This window comes from Caretta caretta, chromosome 7 (assembly GCF_965140235.1).
Source record: "Caretta caretta isolate rCarCar2 chromosome 7, rCarCar1.hap1, whole genome shotgun sequence".
Classification (NCBI taxonomy): Eukaryota; Metazoa; Chordata; order Testudines; family Cheloniidae; genus Caretta; species Caretta caretta.
In genome coordinates this window covers 90272397-90288176 of record NC_134212.1, presented here as the reverse complement: position 1 = coordinate 90288176, position 15780 = coordinate 90272397, and the positions used below count along the sequence as shown (strand labels likewise).

General features: G+C 39.4%; 1 protein-coding gene across 3 annotated transcripts in view; it reads left to right on the top strand.

Moving 5' to 3' along the window:
• The window catches only part of PRKG1 (protein kinase cGMP-dependent 1), an 891251-nt gene that overhangs the window by 117522 nt on the left and 757949 nt on the right, over positions 1-15780 (top strand). For 2 of the 3 annotated variants that reach the window (XM_048859225.2, XM_048859224.2), the window contains one exon: positions 11106-11272. The exons of the other annotated variant lie outside the window; for it this stretch is intronic. In XM_048859225.2, the coding sequence (XP_048715182.1) occupies positions 11106-11272 (167 nt within the window). The remainder of the gene's footprint in view (positions 1-11105; positions 11273-15780) is intronic. 3 annotated transcript variants of the gene reach the window in all.

The following is a 15780-nucleotide window of genomic DNA, read 5'->3' as shown; positions in this document are numbered from 1 at the left end:
AAGTTTGATCTCTGATTTTTAGGCTATCTTCTCAAGCATATGGAGTCTAAGCTTCTGCTTGCATATTTTATATAGGAAGATTCAAACCACACATGCGAGATCTAGGTACAACCACCAGAAGTGTGTGTGTGTGTGTGTGTGTGTGTAAACAGGTTTCCCTCAACTTTTTGCTGTTCTGGTGGTGGTCACTTTGATATGGTTAATGGATTGAGACATTTTCACTGTAGATCCCTCCATAACTTCTGCATCTTTGATTGCTCAGAGTGAGTAGCAGTTTACAGCTTTCACAATTTAGTTGCATAAGCAAACATATAATTTACAAACCAAAAAAGAAGATACCATATGTGAATCAATATGCATGAGTAATCTGGTATACAACAACCCTCTCTGGATTGAATATCAGTTTGGTAATCTGATTCTTCTGTACTCTTCCCATGAAAGAACAAGTTACTTTTATGTCCTAATGGCTACTTCTGCATCCAGAACCTTCTAAACATCTTTCTTTTTGTACTGTACATGTAAAACCTTAATATTTCCTGATTATTTTTTTTCTCCCCTTTTGGTAAATTAACTTTGCATTCTTTTAACATAATGGATAATTCTTAGGTTCTTTTTGTTCTTGGTGTGTGTTTTGGTTTTTTTTTTTAAAGACTATTTTTAAATACTTTTTTAAAGACTTTTTTTAAACTATTTGGCCAGTTACCACCAGAAATCATCCTCTTCTGTAGGTATGCCCTGCTTCAGGACAGCAAGTATAAATTTAACATAATGTACTGTACTGAACAGAGAAGGACTTAAGCATGTGTGTTAAAAGCTTTCCTGAATCAGGACTTTAATGGGGAAAGGGTTGATAGATGAAAGCTTTGTAGATGTCATGAATGACTTAAATCAAAGGATCACAGGTAGGCAAGCGTTATAACAGTAACTTGAAAATACTCTGTAAATTTGGTAATAATCACATCCTGAATTAATACGCTTTCTAGCTTTTTCCCTTGGAGTTTATTAGCCCGTGGCATGGATAATGCCTTATAAAAAGGAAGTAACTCAAGGTATCATTTGAATTAAGTTTCTCTACTTCTCATAAATTGCCTTTGAGACTTTTACAGACAGTTTGGGTCCCATTGAATAGCTAATGGAAAGCTAGATTAGACAACATTTCCTGGTACTTGCTCCCAGACTGTAAATAGGAAATGTGTATCTCTGTTGCCATGTTTTAATTTTGTAGCAAAATGTCCTCATTTTAAAACATCATGTGTGATGGATTTAAATAGGAGAATACTGTGGTGGTAGTCTGGAGTCCTGCAGGACTTACACTCTAAAAGGGCCTGATCCTACAGCATGTCTCTTTTACAGTAGTCTGTTGAACTCCAAGTGGGAAAGGACTGCAGTCCTAGCTGCTGATCTGGAGGTATTCAGAGACCATTCCAAAAAGGCAGAATTTAACCCTAAATTTAAACAAACCGAATGGATTTATTTGCATGTAATGAAATGAACTGTATTTGGCTCATAGGAGTTTTTTTTCCCCCCATCACAGTGATGTAATAACACAAGAAAGACATACTTTTGATGGTTCTAAGGGGTCAGTTTGCAAGAGATAGACCTCACCAACATTAAGATTTTATTTTTTACCTTCTTGAACTCCATTCTCCTCAGTAAGCATTTATTGTGTATCTCATAACCCAAAGCCCTGCAAGTCCTTCCCTATTATATGTGGTACTTAGTCTGGGAGCCACTAACTGAGAATTTTTGTATGGGTAGGCTCCAGGCAAGTTTCATAGAATCATAGAATATAAGGGTTGGAAGGGACCCCAGAAGGTCATCTAGTCCAACCCCCTGCTCAAAGCAGGACCAATTCCCAGTTAAATCATCCCAGCCAGGGCTTTGTCAAGCCTGACCTTAAAAACCTCTAAGGAAGGAGATTCTACCACCTCCCTAGGTAACGCATTCCAGTGTTTCACCACCCTCATAGTGAAAAAGTTTTTCCTAATATCCAATCTAAACCTCCCCCACTGCAGCTTGAGACCATTACTCCTCGTTCTGTCATCTGATACCATTGAGAACAGTCTAGAGCCATCCTCTTTGGAACCCCCTTTCAGGTAGTTGAAAACAGCTATCAAATCCCCCCTCATTCTTCTCTTCTGCAGGCTAAACAATCCCAGCTCTCTCAGCCTCTCCTCATAACTCATGTGTTCCAGACCCCTAATCATTTTTGTTGCCCTTCGCTGGACTCTCTCCAATTTATCCACATCCTTCTTGAAGTGTGGGGCCCAAAACTGGACACAGTACTCCAGATGAGGCCTCACCAATGTTGAATAGAGGGGAACGATCACGTCCCTCGATCTGCTCGCTATGCCCCTACTTATACATCCCAAAATGCCATTGGCCTTCTTGGCAACAAGGGCACACTGCTGACTCATATCCAGCTTCTCGTCCACTGTCACCCCTAGGTCCTTTTCCGCAGAACTGCTGCCTAGCCATTCGGTCCCTAGTCTGTAGCTGTGCATTGGGTTCTTCCGTCCTAAGTGCAGGACCCTGCACTTATCCTTATTGAACCTCATCAGATTTCTTTTGGCCCAATCCTCCAATTTGTCTAGGTCCTTCTGTATCCTATTCCTCCCCTCCAGCGTATCTACCACTCCTCCCAGTTTAGTATCATCCGCAAATTTGCTGAGAGTGCAATCCACACCATCCTCCTGATCATTTATGAAGATATTGAACAAAACCGGCCCCAGGACCGACCCTTGGGGCACTCCACTTGATACCGGCTGCCAACTAGACATGGAGCCATTGATCACTACCAGTTGAGCCCGACAATCTAGCCAGCTTTCTACCCACCTTGTAGTGCATTCATCCAGCCCATACTTCCTTAACTTGCTGACAAGAATACTGTGGGAGACCGTGTCAAAAGCTTTGCTAAAGTCAAGGAACAATACATCCACTGCTTTCCCTTCATCCACAGAACCAGTAATCTCATCATAGAAGGCGATTAGATTAGTCAGGCATGACCTTCCCTTGGTGAATCCATGCTGGCTGTTCCTGATCACTTTCCTCTCATGCAAGTGCTTCAGGATTGATTCTTTGAGGACCTGCTCCATGATTTTTCCAGGGACTGAAGTGAGGCTGACTGGCCTGTAGTTCCCAGGATCCTCCTTCTTCCCTTTTTTAAAGATTGGCACTACATTAGCCTTTTTCCAGTCATCCGGGACTTCCCCGGTTCGCCACGAGTTTTCAAAGATAATGGCCAATGGCTCTGCAATCACAGCCGCCAGTTCCTTCAGCACTCTCGGATGCAACTCGTCCGGCCCCATGGACTTGTGCACATCCAGCTTTTCTAAAAAGTCCCTAACCACCTCTATCTCCACAGAGGGCTGGCCATCTCTTCCCCATTTTGTGATGCCCAGCGTAGCAGTCTGGGAGCTGACCTTGTTAGTGAAAACAGAGGCAAAAAAAGCATTGAGTACATTAGCTTTTTCCACATCCTCTGTCACTAGTTTGCCTCCCTCATTCAGTAAGGGGCCCACACATTCCTTGGCTTTCTTCTTGTTGCCAACATACCTGAAGAAACCCTTCTTGTTACTCTTGACATCTCTGGCTAGCTGCAGCTCCAGGTGCGATTTGGCCCTCCTGATAACATTCCTACATGCCCTAGCAATATTTTTATACTCTTCCCTGGTCATATGTCCAACCTTCCACTTCTTGTAAGCTTCTTTTTTATGTTTAAGATCCGCTAAGATTTCACCATTAAGCCAAGCTAGTCGCCTGCCATATTTACTATTCTTTCGACTCATCGGGATGGTTTGTCCCTGTAACCTCAACAGGGATTCCTTGAAATACAGCCAGCTCTCCTGGACTCCTTTCCCCTTCAAGTTAGTCCCCCAGGGGATCCTGGCCATCCGTTCCCTGAGGGAGTCGAAGTCTGCTTTCCTGAAGTCCAGGGTCCGTATCGTGCTGCTTACCTTTCTTCCCTGTGTCAGGATCCTGAACTCAACCAACTCATGGTCACTGCCTCCCAGATTCCCATCCACTTTTGCTTCCCCCACTAAGTTTGTTTCCCATCTGTGATGATCTGCATGAAATTTCCATTTTGAAGAGTCAAGCAGTTAGTTAAAAATAAGATTTATTAAGTATATAGAGAGGTTCAATTTAAAACATCACTTTTGTACAAAACTATTCTGGTTCTCTGGGAAAAACTCTATCAGATACTTCAATTACACCTAAGGGGAACTGAAGACAAAATATGTTACCTTCTGAAAAGGCACTTTATTTTCTCTAGTCGTCTTAGCCAGCCAGTCTGCCTGATATATTTCCTTCTAGTTTTGCCCCTAGCTGCTTCCCTTCAGGTGTTTCTGGTGTAGCTGGTATGTTTATACTGGATGCCCCAAGTTATGTTCCTGATCTCTGTTCCTAAATTTGTTCTGGCTTGCGTAGAGTGCTGTTTCCCTTCCCATATACTTGGTCCACCTTTGTTTCTCTAAATGTCCCTTTTGAAGGTACGAACCACACAAATGGCAGCCTGTCTAAATCAGGGAAATTGGCACCAGTGTAAACTTCACTGGTGCAATCTTCACCAAAAAGTAGAGAGTAAATTCCATTAAGCATGCTCCAGTTCATGCCATGCAGCACATCCACATTAGGGCTAGGGGTGGGTTCAGCTATACCAATGCACATTTTCCTGATGTTATGCAGGACCTGGGTCTTTCCATCCACATTTGCATTTTCTCTTTCCTCTCCTTTGAGTGATCGTCGGATGTTGAAAAATCCTTTTGGGATGTTAATTAAACTTTGTTCTTGTATTTATTGTATGTCACTGAAATTGTTGTTCTAGCAGACAGCTAATTGCCTGCTTTTAGCCCAGTGTTTCAAGAGACTGGGATCATATTCTTAACATGAATTCTGGTTTCTCTAAAATGTGAATTACTGACAGATTAACTCCAGTCTGTCACATGAGGTTTTGGTGCATTACTGTGTACATTACTAATTACTGTAGCATTAATTTCTCTTGTAATCTAAGGTTGTGTAGTACTTCATGTTATTTTGAATTGCCCACTATAGTAAATCTTCCTATTTTAGTGAAACTTCTCACATTTTATGCAGGTGTTATCAACAGCTTGTTCGCTAATTGGGCCAAATTCTGCACTGAAGTGTGCCCACTTCCAAAAAGCAGCTCTACACCTGGCATAGGTGGATCACTCCAGTGTAGAGAGAGGCTCTGTTGGCATATAGCGAGTGTAGTGGCTTCTGAGCCAAGTCTTCCACTTGCTGGTGTAGGGTGTGTAGCTGTATCTTCTGTGTGTTCTGGCAGTCTTCAACTGCCATATTGGCTCCTTGGAGCTGTTGGCAGCGACACAAGTTAGAGATACTCAAACATACACACTTGAGTACAGAACTGTTACACAGCCAGCTCAGGATTGGTAACTTGAAAGGTGGTTTAAAGTCACTGTTGAATCTTTTCTTGAGAGGAGGTCACAGCTGAAGATCTGGGCCTTTATATAGCACAATTATTTAAATAAATGTTTAAGATACTCTTTTTCAAATCCTATCAGACACCAATATAATTAGTTTGGTGGCTGTCCTATTGCCTTATTGATTATCTTGATGGTATTAAAATTGACTTGGAAAAGATTGAAGTCTATGGAGTTGTTGAGTGCCATTATTTCCCCTCTTATTCCTGATAGTTTCTCCATTATAATTAATCATTAACTTCCTCAGAACACAATGACTGCTTATTGCCAGGGTTCCTAACTATTCTTGTATCTTCCTTTAGAGAGAAATAAGAAAATGAATAAGTGCTACTTTCTAGTCTGAGTGTCCCGTAAAAATTAAACTCCATACTAAATAAATATTCATGAAAGGAACTCTTCTTCAAATGGGGTCATCTGGAGATAGCCTGCTCCATTAAAAATATTGTAGGTTTATTTTACTTACAGATGGCCTCCATTGGGATAGCAAATCAGAAAATACAAATGAAATAGTGAGTCTCCTTCAAACATAAAAAGAGAATGCAGTAACTGTCCATTATTAAACCACTTACTCTTGATTGAAAAGAACATACTTTGGGGCTGTTTATCCTTCTCTGTCAAAAAGTTTAGATGCATACTTTTCTTAGTTCAGGGATTGATGCAATTTTATAAAACTAAAAATTAAGGAATAATGGGTGATAAAATATAAGTTTCATTATGCTGTGTATGAATTAATTTCACATGCTTGGATAAATATCCTATATAAAATACATTTTTTAAATCTGAAATACTTCCAAAATTAATTTTATTGTATGAAAACTGTGTTTATTAGACAAGCTAGAGAAAGTTAAGTATCTAGGAATGGTACTGGACTTACACAAGTAATTCTGTATATTACCTGGCTGACAAATATCCACCCCTTGGCACAACAGAATAAGTCTTACTGTAATCATGACCATATATTTGCACTTAATTTTGGATTAGTTCAAGTTGAGCATTATTTTATAAAATGGATGCAAAAAATCATTGATTAAAGGAATTCACGTTGCTCAAGCAATTTTTTTTGAAGGTGGTGATAGGATGTGAACACTGGCATAAGCTTACCTGTGTAAACACTGGGGGATTCATTCATTCATTCATATGTGGTTTCTCTGTATGAAGAGGAAGACTGTTTACAGACATTGAAATAGTGCTCATCACTGTGGTTGTTGTCTTCTACTAAAAATGTCTGTCTAAGGCTGACTACTTCTAAAAATGACCATTTTTAATGATATGTTGATGGGTAAATGTGATTGAAATCAAGATTATCCACAATAGTCTGTGGAGACATTTATTTGTATGATTTTTTCACTTTTGGCTAAGATGAAGTATTATCAATATAATATTTGGCATATCTTTTGTCTTGTCAGAGTGTCCTGTACTGGTAGGGAAACGGTCTCAGTGATTTAGTGGGTCGTAGCCTTAATTTCTGCAATCCTTCTTCATGTGCTTCTTTGTAGGACCTTCATACGCTGTAAACCTACTATGTCTGAGCTTTCCTTACATGGCGATAGGAAGTCTGTGTGAAAATGTTACCAATTCCTGTAGTTTACTTGTATCATACTTGCTCTGTGGCTTCTGTTCCCCGAAAGAGAATTCCTAATGGTTTTTCTGCTCCTTTTGCCTGCTTTATCATTCAGACTTTCTGAGGCCCCTTCTGGAGCCCCTGAGTTGTGTTCCCCCTACCTTTACTTTTCATAGTCTGCAATAATTTATATAATTTTCTGTTGCCTCCCTAACTGATCAGATTTGGCTTTCACTCTGTGTCTGAATTCCCTACAATCACTTGATGGATATTCTTATTCTTATTTATTATGAACACTCTCTATTTGAAAGAATTGGACCTTATTTTATCAAGAAGAGTCTTGTTTTGACAATTAAAACTGAAATAAATGTCTGTAAATGTAATGTTAGTTGATACGATTAACGTGGAGGTTTCTGTTATGCTTGTTGGCACTCTGTGAATGTAAATAATGAACACTCTTTGGTGTGGTGAGCATCATCTGTTTTTTTTTTTGTTTTTGTTTTTGTTTTTTTTTTCTTTCTTTTTTTTTGAAGGGTAGGAAGCACCAAGAAAGCACTTAGGCAAATCACAGTATTAAAACAGTACTTCTGAGAGCATGACAAAGGCTCAGTCTTGTAGTAGCACAGAGAAGCCAATGAGGAAGGAAGCTGAATATCCATTTCTTCATCCTTATAAATTTCCATAGTCTTTCATTACCAAGAACAAAAGCAATAAAAGAATAGGTGTGGTTTGGGTTGTTTTTATTTGCTTGCCCTAGTAATCATAATGATGACATTTTAACTTTAATTAGATATCATGAAAGTAAAAAGTTTTCCACAAAGCTAGTCTAGCAGTTTTTCTAAGTCCTACTGAAAAGGCTTCTGTGCTCTAGACACATCAATTAGGTCAGTGCTGTTTGTGTTTGATGTAAAGCATTTTGTTTAGAATATTTCAATGAAATAGAAGATTGAAAGCCATATTTGACATTAAAGAATAAATTCTATGCCTAACATAAGGTTGATCTGTGTTTTCCCAATACACTTGAAACACACATGCTATATGCAGTAATATCCACAAGACTTATTTTGAAAGACAATTTCTATAATGCAAGAAAAACAAGTGTATTTTTAAGTACGTATTTTCTAGATTTCATTTTTGTTTTAAGCTTCTAGAGCCACAACCTGGGCTCCTGTTCAAGAAAATGTGGTTGTGTCTTGAAATAAACTTGTTTTATATTGCTAGATTATACTTTCATATAGTAAACTTCATCCCAGTGCTTAGACACTACACATGGTCCTACCTACCACTTAAACTCCTTTCCCCAGATCAAACGCACAACATCTACTCTTAATAGTCGGACTAGGCACTGAGGAAATGTGCAGGAGGAAAAGGTGGAAACAACACTGCTCTGTTAGGACCAAGCAGCCACCTCATGAACAGGGAGGATGGGAGGAGCTGGGTGGCAGCGAAGCATCCTCTTGTAGCTACCACCAGCATGTTGGTGTGCAAACAGCTGCTGAGAAGTTAAAATTAACATCATGCCAAGGGTGTGTGATTCCTGCATGTTCCCCGCATATCTTGCTTCCACTTTATGTGGAGCTTAAGTGTTGCATACAGTTTTGTGAGGGTCTGCAGCACTAGAATGAATTTAACTGAGAACGGCAGATCATTTGGCAGGTTTCAATTGTCATTGCTCCATTGAAGTATATTGACTTCAGTATAACGATAACAATTTACACTGACAGAAAATATGCTCTTCTGTCTGAACGTCGAATATAGTAGTGACAGACTATCTGGTAATGTACTGTATAAGTAAACTGACAGGTTTCAGAGGAACAGCCGTGTTAGTCTGTATTCGCAAAAAGAAAAGGAGTACTTGTGGCACCTTAGCGACTAACCAATTTATTTGAGCATGAGCTTTCGTGAGCTACATCTGATGAAGTGAGCTGTAGCTCATGAAAGCTCATGCTCAAATAAATTGGTTAGTCTCTAAGGTGCCACAAGTACTCCTTTTCTTTTTGTATAAGTAAACTGACTACCCAGGACATGAACCATCTAAGCCTTTTAGATGTGGGGCCTGATTTTGATGTCAGTTTCACTGGGGGAAATCATGAGACTTCATTTAAATCAAAAGGAGTACTTGTGGCACCTTAGAGACTAACCAATTTATCTGAGCGTAAGCTTTTGTGAGCTACAGCTCACTTCAGCGGATGCATAAAAGTGAGGTGTAGCTCACGAAAGCTTATGCTCAAATAAATTGGTTTGTCTCTAAGGTGCCACAAGTACTCCTTTTCTTTTTGCGAATACAGACTAACACAGCTGCTACTCTGAAACCTGTCATTTAAATCAAGTAATCATCTGGTGTAAATGAAATCAGAAGTAGACCCAAGGAGTCACTAATCAAATTAATCAAGTCAAAGTGCTTCAATACAATAAGATACCTTTTACATCTTCTTTATTATAGATAGATAGACTTTGAAGTGAATTTTTAAAATTCAAATTCTTACGAGCTTTGTTATCCTGGAACAGGCCAATAGATCATTTGGTCCACTATTTTGAGTCCACAAAAGGACGCTCCTCACCCCACAGACCTGGCATATTTTGTAATCTAGTATAAGGAGCGGGTTTTGGGGAAAATAACTCTTCCTAACACCAGGTGATGATTGACTTACTGAACATTAATACTCCCTCTTTTAAAATCCCAGCTTGTTGTAAATGTAGTAGCCGTTTTGTTTTTGTTAGTGTCTACTCTCTAAAAAGTAAAAATCATTTGCACTCTAATCAAATGTTTATATAAAGCCAACATGTAGAGTAAAAGTGTATATGTGTGTGATCCCACAAATGCTAAAGACAAAGGTATCAAACAGAGATGGATTAATGACAAAGATATTGCTTCCAAATGATCCTTATTTAAATTATCTTTGTTAATCCCTAGTTTGTACACATACCATCCTCAGGTATTCATTTGTATGGTCTATTCATCCTTTAAGAAGCTTTTTTTTAAATTGTGTAGTGATCTTATTACTCTGTACTAACAGATGGCTTAAGATGGACATGATAGACAATCTGAGGGAAATATGTTGAGCATGAATAATAGTACACTATTTGACAGTTACACCTGAGGACTCAATATAGGAGACGATCTTTCACATAGTAGGAGTTGATGATACCTCAGTAAAAACTTTCTAAAATATTTAGAAATGATTCTGTTGGTCATAGAAAATATATATTCTGTGGTGGCAGAGATATTGAAGTACTTCTGAAAAAACAGGTTAAACTGTACATTCAGCTATACATTCCAGAATATTCTAAGAATAAGGATGTTAAAATAACTGGTTAACAATTTATACCTTTTTATATTCTCTATGTTGACAATAAACTGCTTTCCTGCTAACACTATCAAAAGTTGCTACTTAAGCTGGGAACCTCTGACTTCTACTTCTAAAGCAATTGCGTGCAAAAAACCCGAACGATTGTATATTTTTTGCACATGCTAATAAAATAATTCCTTAAAGACACCACTAATGTATAATCAAATAAATTAATTCTTATTTCTGTAATAATGTTTTCTATGTTGTATTTAATGAACTTTTGGAATATCCTTAATACTACAGAAGGAATGCCCAACATGTACATTATTGCAACTTTTTGTATTCTCTATTTTTTGTCATTATTATACAAATATAAATAAACTACAAGTCACAAAATCTTAAATTTCTCTTTTGTTTTGTGTACATTGAGAATAAATACTGGAGTAGTTACGTTATTCTCATGACATCAGTATAAACATGAAACCTGTAGGTAAAAGAGATGACAAAATTATAAGTATCGAACTCTACTTCTCTTCAAAACTTGATATGTCTAATGTATTATTTATGATAAGCATTCACAAGTTAACAAACACGTGCACACATACCCCTTTGTATTTTTCATTTCTTCACAGATGGACTTTGCTTTCAGATTTTTTGGGAAAGTATTGGAATCTTTACAAGCAAATACATCCATCAGCGCACCAGGACACTGTGTGAATGTGCTAAACTTCACATACTGTTAATTAACTAAATTGTCAGACAAGTGGATAAATCTTGCCTTTCTTGCCATAGGTCCAAGGATCTAATAAAGGAGGCAATCCTTGACAATGACTTCATGAAGAATCTAGAACTATCTCAGATCCAGGAGATTGTGGATTGTATGTATCCAGTGGAATATGGCAAAGACAGTTGCATCATCAAAGAAGGAGATGTGGGTTCACTGGTGTATGTCATGGAAGGTATGGTTTGTAACCCTGACACTTTGACCATTTCAATTTTTCCTTTTCATCTTATCAGCCTGCACCGAGACTGAAAGTATATTTCCTGACACAGATCTATTTTTATCTGTAGGGAAAGTGTGTGTGTGTGTTTGAAAAAGAGGTGAAATACGACTTAGATATGATTACTGACTGATTGTATGGTCTATTCGTTTTTGAAATGTTAGTACTAGAATTCATTGTGAGCTAAGGCCCTGACCCTACATTGAGGTCCACTAGCACTGACCTGAACCTGCGTAAAGTTCTTTGAGTTTGAGTTTATGCTGGTAGATCTTGATGTAAGCTCAGAGCATAAAGAAAGAAGGATGGTCTTGTAGTTAAGGCACAGGACTGGGGCTCAGAAGAGCTGACTGTAAAATGGTGATAATCTATTACTTCCCCACCTCCTGGAGCATCTTGTTTCTGAGACTGGCTAGTACCAGAGGCTTCAGAGAGAGGTGCCCCTGGCATTGGCCACTGTCAGAAACAGGTTGCTGTACTGGCTGGACTATGGTATATCTGGCTGGTATAGCAAAATAAATATACATGCAAACAATAATTTTCCTATTCCTTGTCAGAAACATCTCTTATAGTTATGTTAGTTTGTTACACCAGGTAAACACTGAAGAAGAACGTAGTTTTGAACTGTACGTACCATACTGGTTCAAGTCTCTGAACAATGTACTGGAAAACATGTATCTATGAATTCATTTCCTATACTTAGATTGTTCATTTAAACAAAAGGATGCTTAAGGCAGTAAGCCATGCTTTTAAACAAAATTTCTTGCCAAACTCTTAATAATGCTCTCCAGTTGCAAAATTCTTCAGCAGTTTCCTAAAACAGCTTTCATTTTTCCATCCTTTTAAGGCTAATTCCTTTCTCAAGGCACAGATTTGATTTCTTCAGCTTTTGATATTTATATATTTTATGCATTAGAACAATATTCTGCACTGTGAATTAGTAAATGGGAGAGTAAAAAAACCAGCTCGCTAGACAGGTTTTTCCCATATTATATGAAAAGGCAAGTAATTTAAAAAAAATCAGTTTGATTGTATGAAATGTCAGAAATAATCATTTTTACTTAACTTTAAAATGTACCACGTTGAAACAGAACACTTGTTTCAAATGTGGGTTTTTTTTTTATTTTTTTATTTAGTAATGTGGTAAGTTAAGGTTCATAGACTTTTGCATGCATTGTTCAATGCCATCTCTCAGTACAAGAGATTTCCAAAATGCTCAAAATCCAAACCTGTGCCAATGCTAATATATGCAAGGAGCATGGCTGGTGACAGCCATTCTTTGCAGCATCGTCCCTTGGTAAATCTGAGAGGAAATAACTACAGAACCAATGTTGACTCTGTTGGTTCCTGTTGCGTGCCTTGGAGAGGAATTTTGGGCCAAGGTACAGGGACGAATGCGAAGAAAGGGTTCCTCAGGCTGCCATTTTGTCAGTAGAATCTGGTTGGGGAGTACTAAAGAGGATTTGACTCTTCATTGGAAGACCTGGGCTTACATTACTCCATGAGAGTTATAGAATTTCTATAGACTTTAGTGTTAGTTTCACTGGAAAAATCTTTCATTAGTTTACTATCAACACTATTTTCTCAAATCACATTGAAAACATTCTTTTCATGGATTCTATTCTTTACTCGTAAGGGAATTCTGCACCAAAAAAATAAATTCTGCACAAAATATTTTAAAATTCTGCAAATTCTATTTGTTGATAAATTAACTGTGGAGTCTTCACCATGGCAGTGGGGAGCACAGACCACTGGCTGAATGGAGAAGGGAGATCCTGCACCTGGGACAGAGACTTTGGTGGTGAGGCTGCACCCTTCCCTGACACAGGGCAAGGCCAGGCTTGCCCCAGACACATCCTGGGGTCCTGCCCCTCTGTGCCAGGTGTACCAGGTGTGGGCAGGCACGCTCAGCTGGATCCAAGTGTGGAGGAGCTTAATGTTGGGGGATCCAGGTGTGGGGCAATCTGGGTGCAGGCAGCTCAGTGGGGAATTTGGATGTACAGGAGCTTGTTGGGGGAGGGTTCTGGGTGCAGGGGCAATGGGAATCTGCAGGGGGGATCCAGGTGAAGATGGTTGGGGCTCATGGGAGGTGTCTGGCTGTGGGGGGATCGGGCTTGGCAGGGGGGATCTGGGTGCTCTGAGTGGGGCTCAGTCAGGTGGGGACTTGGGTGCGGGAGGCTTGTTGGGGTGGTCCAGGAGCAGGGGAGTGGGACTTGTCGGGGTGTGCGTTTGATGAGCCTGCTTGATGGGGGAGCTCCAGCTGCCACTGCTGCCACCATTGAGGGGGACACATGCTGGGTTTCTGATTTACCACCCCACACACCCCTCTATTCCCTCCTCTTCTCTACTACTCCTGCCCCTCTTCCCTGCCCCGCTGCTGGCACTCACCGTTGTACGGAAAACAGGATGGTGGCCATATAGGATACCAATCGCACATAGAAGGGAGGATGACTGGCACTAGGACCCAGGAGGTGGCCTCCAGCTGCAGAGTCAGCAAACTGAAAGGGCTCTCTCCCTCACCTGGACAGCTCTGCACTTGCAGAAATGGGGATGAGGGGGAGAGGCAGTGGCATGTGACCCTGCATGCCCCTTACATGTTGCCTCTGTGGGGGAATGCCCCCCAAACTATGCCCATAGGCATCCCCAGCCCCGTGGTGTATAAAACATGCTAGTTCCACTGGATCTAGTGGAGTTTTGACAGTTAAAGTCCCTGTGCTCCATAGTTTGAGTTCCTAATTTTTCTTCAGTTCCCTTTCCATGAACATTAAAAAAAAAAAAAAAAAAACTATGTATGTTTGCAGAATTCCAGTGTGAACGCTGTAGATCTGAGAATCTTGATAGAGTATAAAGCTCCTAAACTCTGGCTTGACCACGAGGGGTTTTCTACGCTTTGTAAAGGTAATTCCAGATCTGCTAAATTCCTTAGCCTAGATTCTGTGGTTTTACCTGCCAAGAACAGCCCAGGGAAGGATTTATGACTGAGTTACAATTCCCTCCTTGGTTCTCCACTAGCTCCAGCAGGGAAGTAATCTGCTATTGCCCTATATATCAGATTACTTTTCCATCTGTGATAGCTGGTGTACTGGGAGTCAGTCTGTCCGTTCCCCACCCTCAGCTACAAATATGGGTCCTCTGATTCCAGTTCCACTGACTATGACGCACTCCCCACTGCTCAAGCCCTGACCAGTGATGTGGGTAGCATATGCTGGGGAATATGGGGGCTTTCTATGCCTCCCTTCTCCATTGCACAGATGCATAGAGCAATAGACAGCCTTGCCTTATAAGGGCTACTGAGTGGTCTCTATAGAGCTACATCTTGTAGTACCATTCAAGAAATAATTTTTAAATGTCTATATAAAAATTGAGGCAATTCTTATGGAACAGCTTTGATTAAGGCAATTCAAGTTGTAAATAATTATACATTGAGCACACATCATTAGAACATTATTAAAAAGTTAAATATTTAAAGTGAAAAATCACACTTAAGGCTCCTAAAATAATGTTACTATTTCCACATCACTCTCTACCATACTGTCTTCAGTGTAACCCCTCATCACCAGTACAAAAATACAGTAACACTATGCTCAATCAGGACCCTTGACTGTACATCCTTTCAAACTGTTTTTTGATTTTTTTTTTTACTAACTAGTGTAATTATTTACACTTTTAACTCTCAGATAAATTTTGTCTATAAATTCTACACATAGAATTATGACATTCTCTCTGTATGCCTTCTTTTTGCCAATCTTTCTTCTTGGTTTCAGCTGAAGTGGAGAATGAAGGCATTACACAAGGGCACGGATCTTTCTCTGACTTCATGTCAGGTTGTGATTGAATTACCTCTGAAATTAGAGGTATTTAGTTTCAAAGAGGTTATTTTCTTGTTTTTATTCCTTTGCTCCCTTCCCCCATCTTTTTATATATATTTATGTATAATATTTTTAAAGGTGCCATGCATCTTCGTTCACTTGATCCAGAATTAAACAGCTCCTATTATGAGAATTTTTTTCAGTTAAATGAGTTCTACTTTACTTAATCCCAAGTCTATAGCTCTTACAGTTCTTTTGTTTCCCTCATTACTCACTCCTCCACACATCTTTCTGTTATGCAAGTACTGATTTTTATTCCTTTCCCGAAGAATGGTCTATTGACTATGGCTTTAGCCTAGGACTTGGGAGACATAGGTTTGGGTCCCTCCTCTTCTAAAGACTTCCTGGGTAATCTTGGAGAAGTCACTTAGAGTGTCTATGCCTCAGTTCCCAAGCTGTTAAATGGGTTAACTACACTTCCTTATACTTCCAGGGGTGTTATGAGGAAAAACAAATTAAAGCTTGTGAGGTGGTCAGATACTGTGGTAATGAGGGCCATATGAGCACCTTAAAAGGGTTGATACAGCACTGCTTATAACTCAATGGTTTTGTCATTTAACAATGATTCCCTCATGCAAATAGATGAAATAAAAATAGATA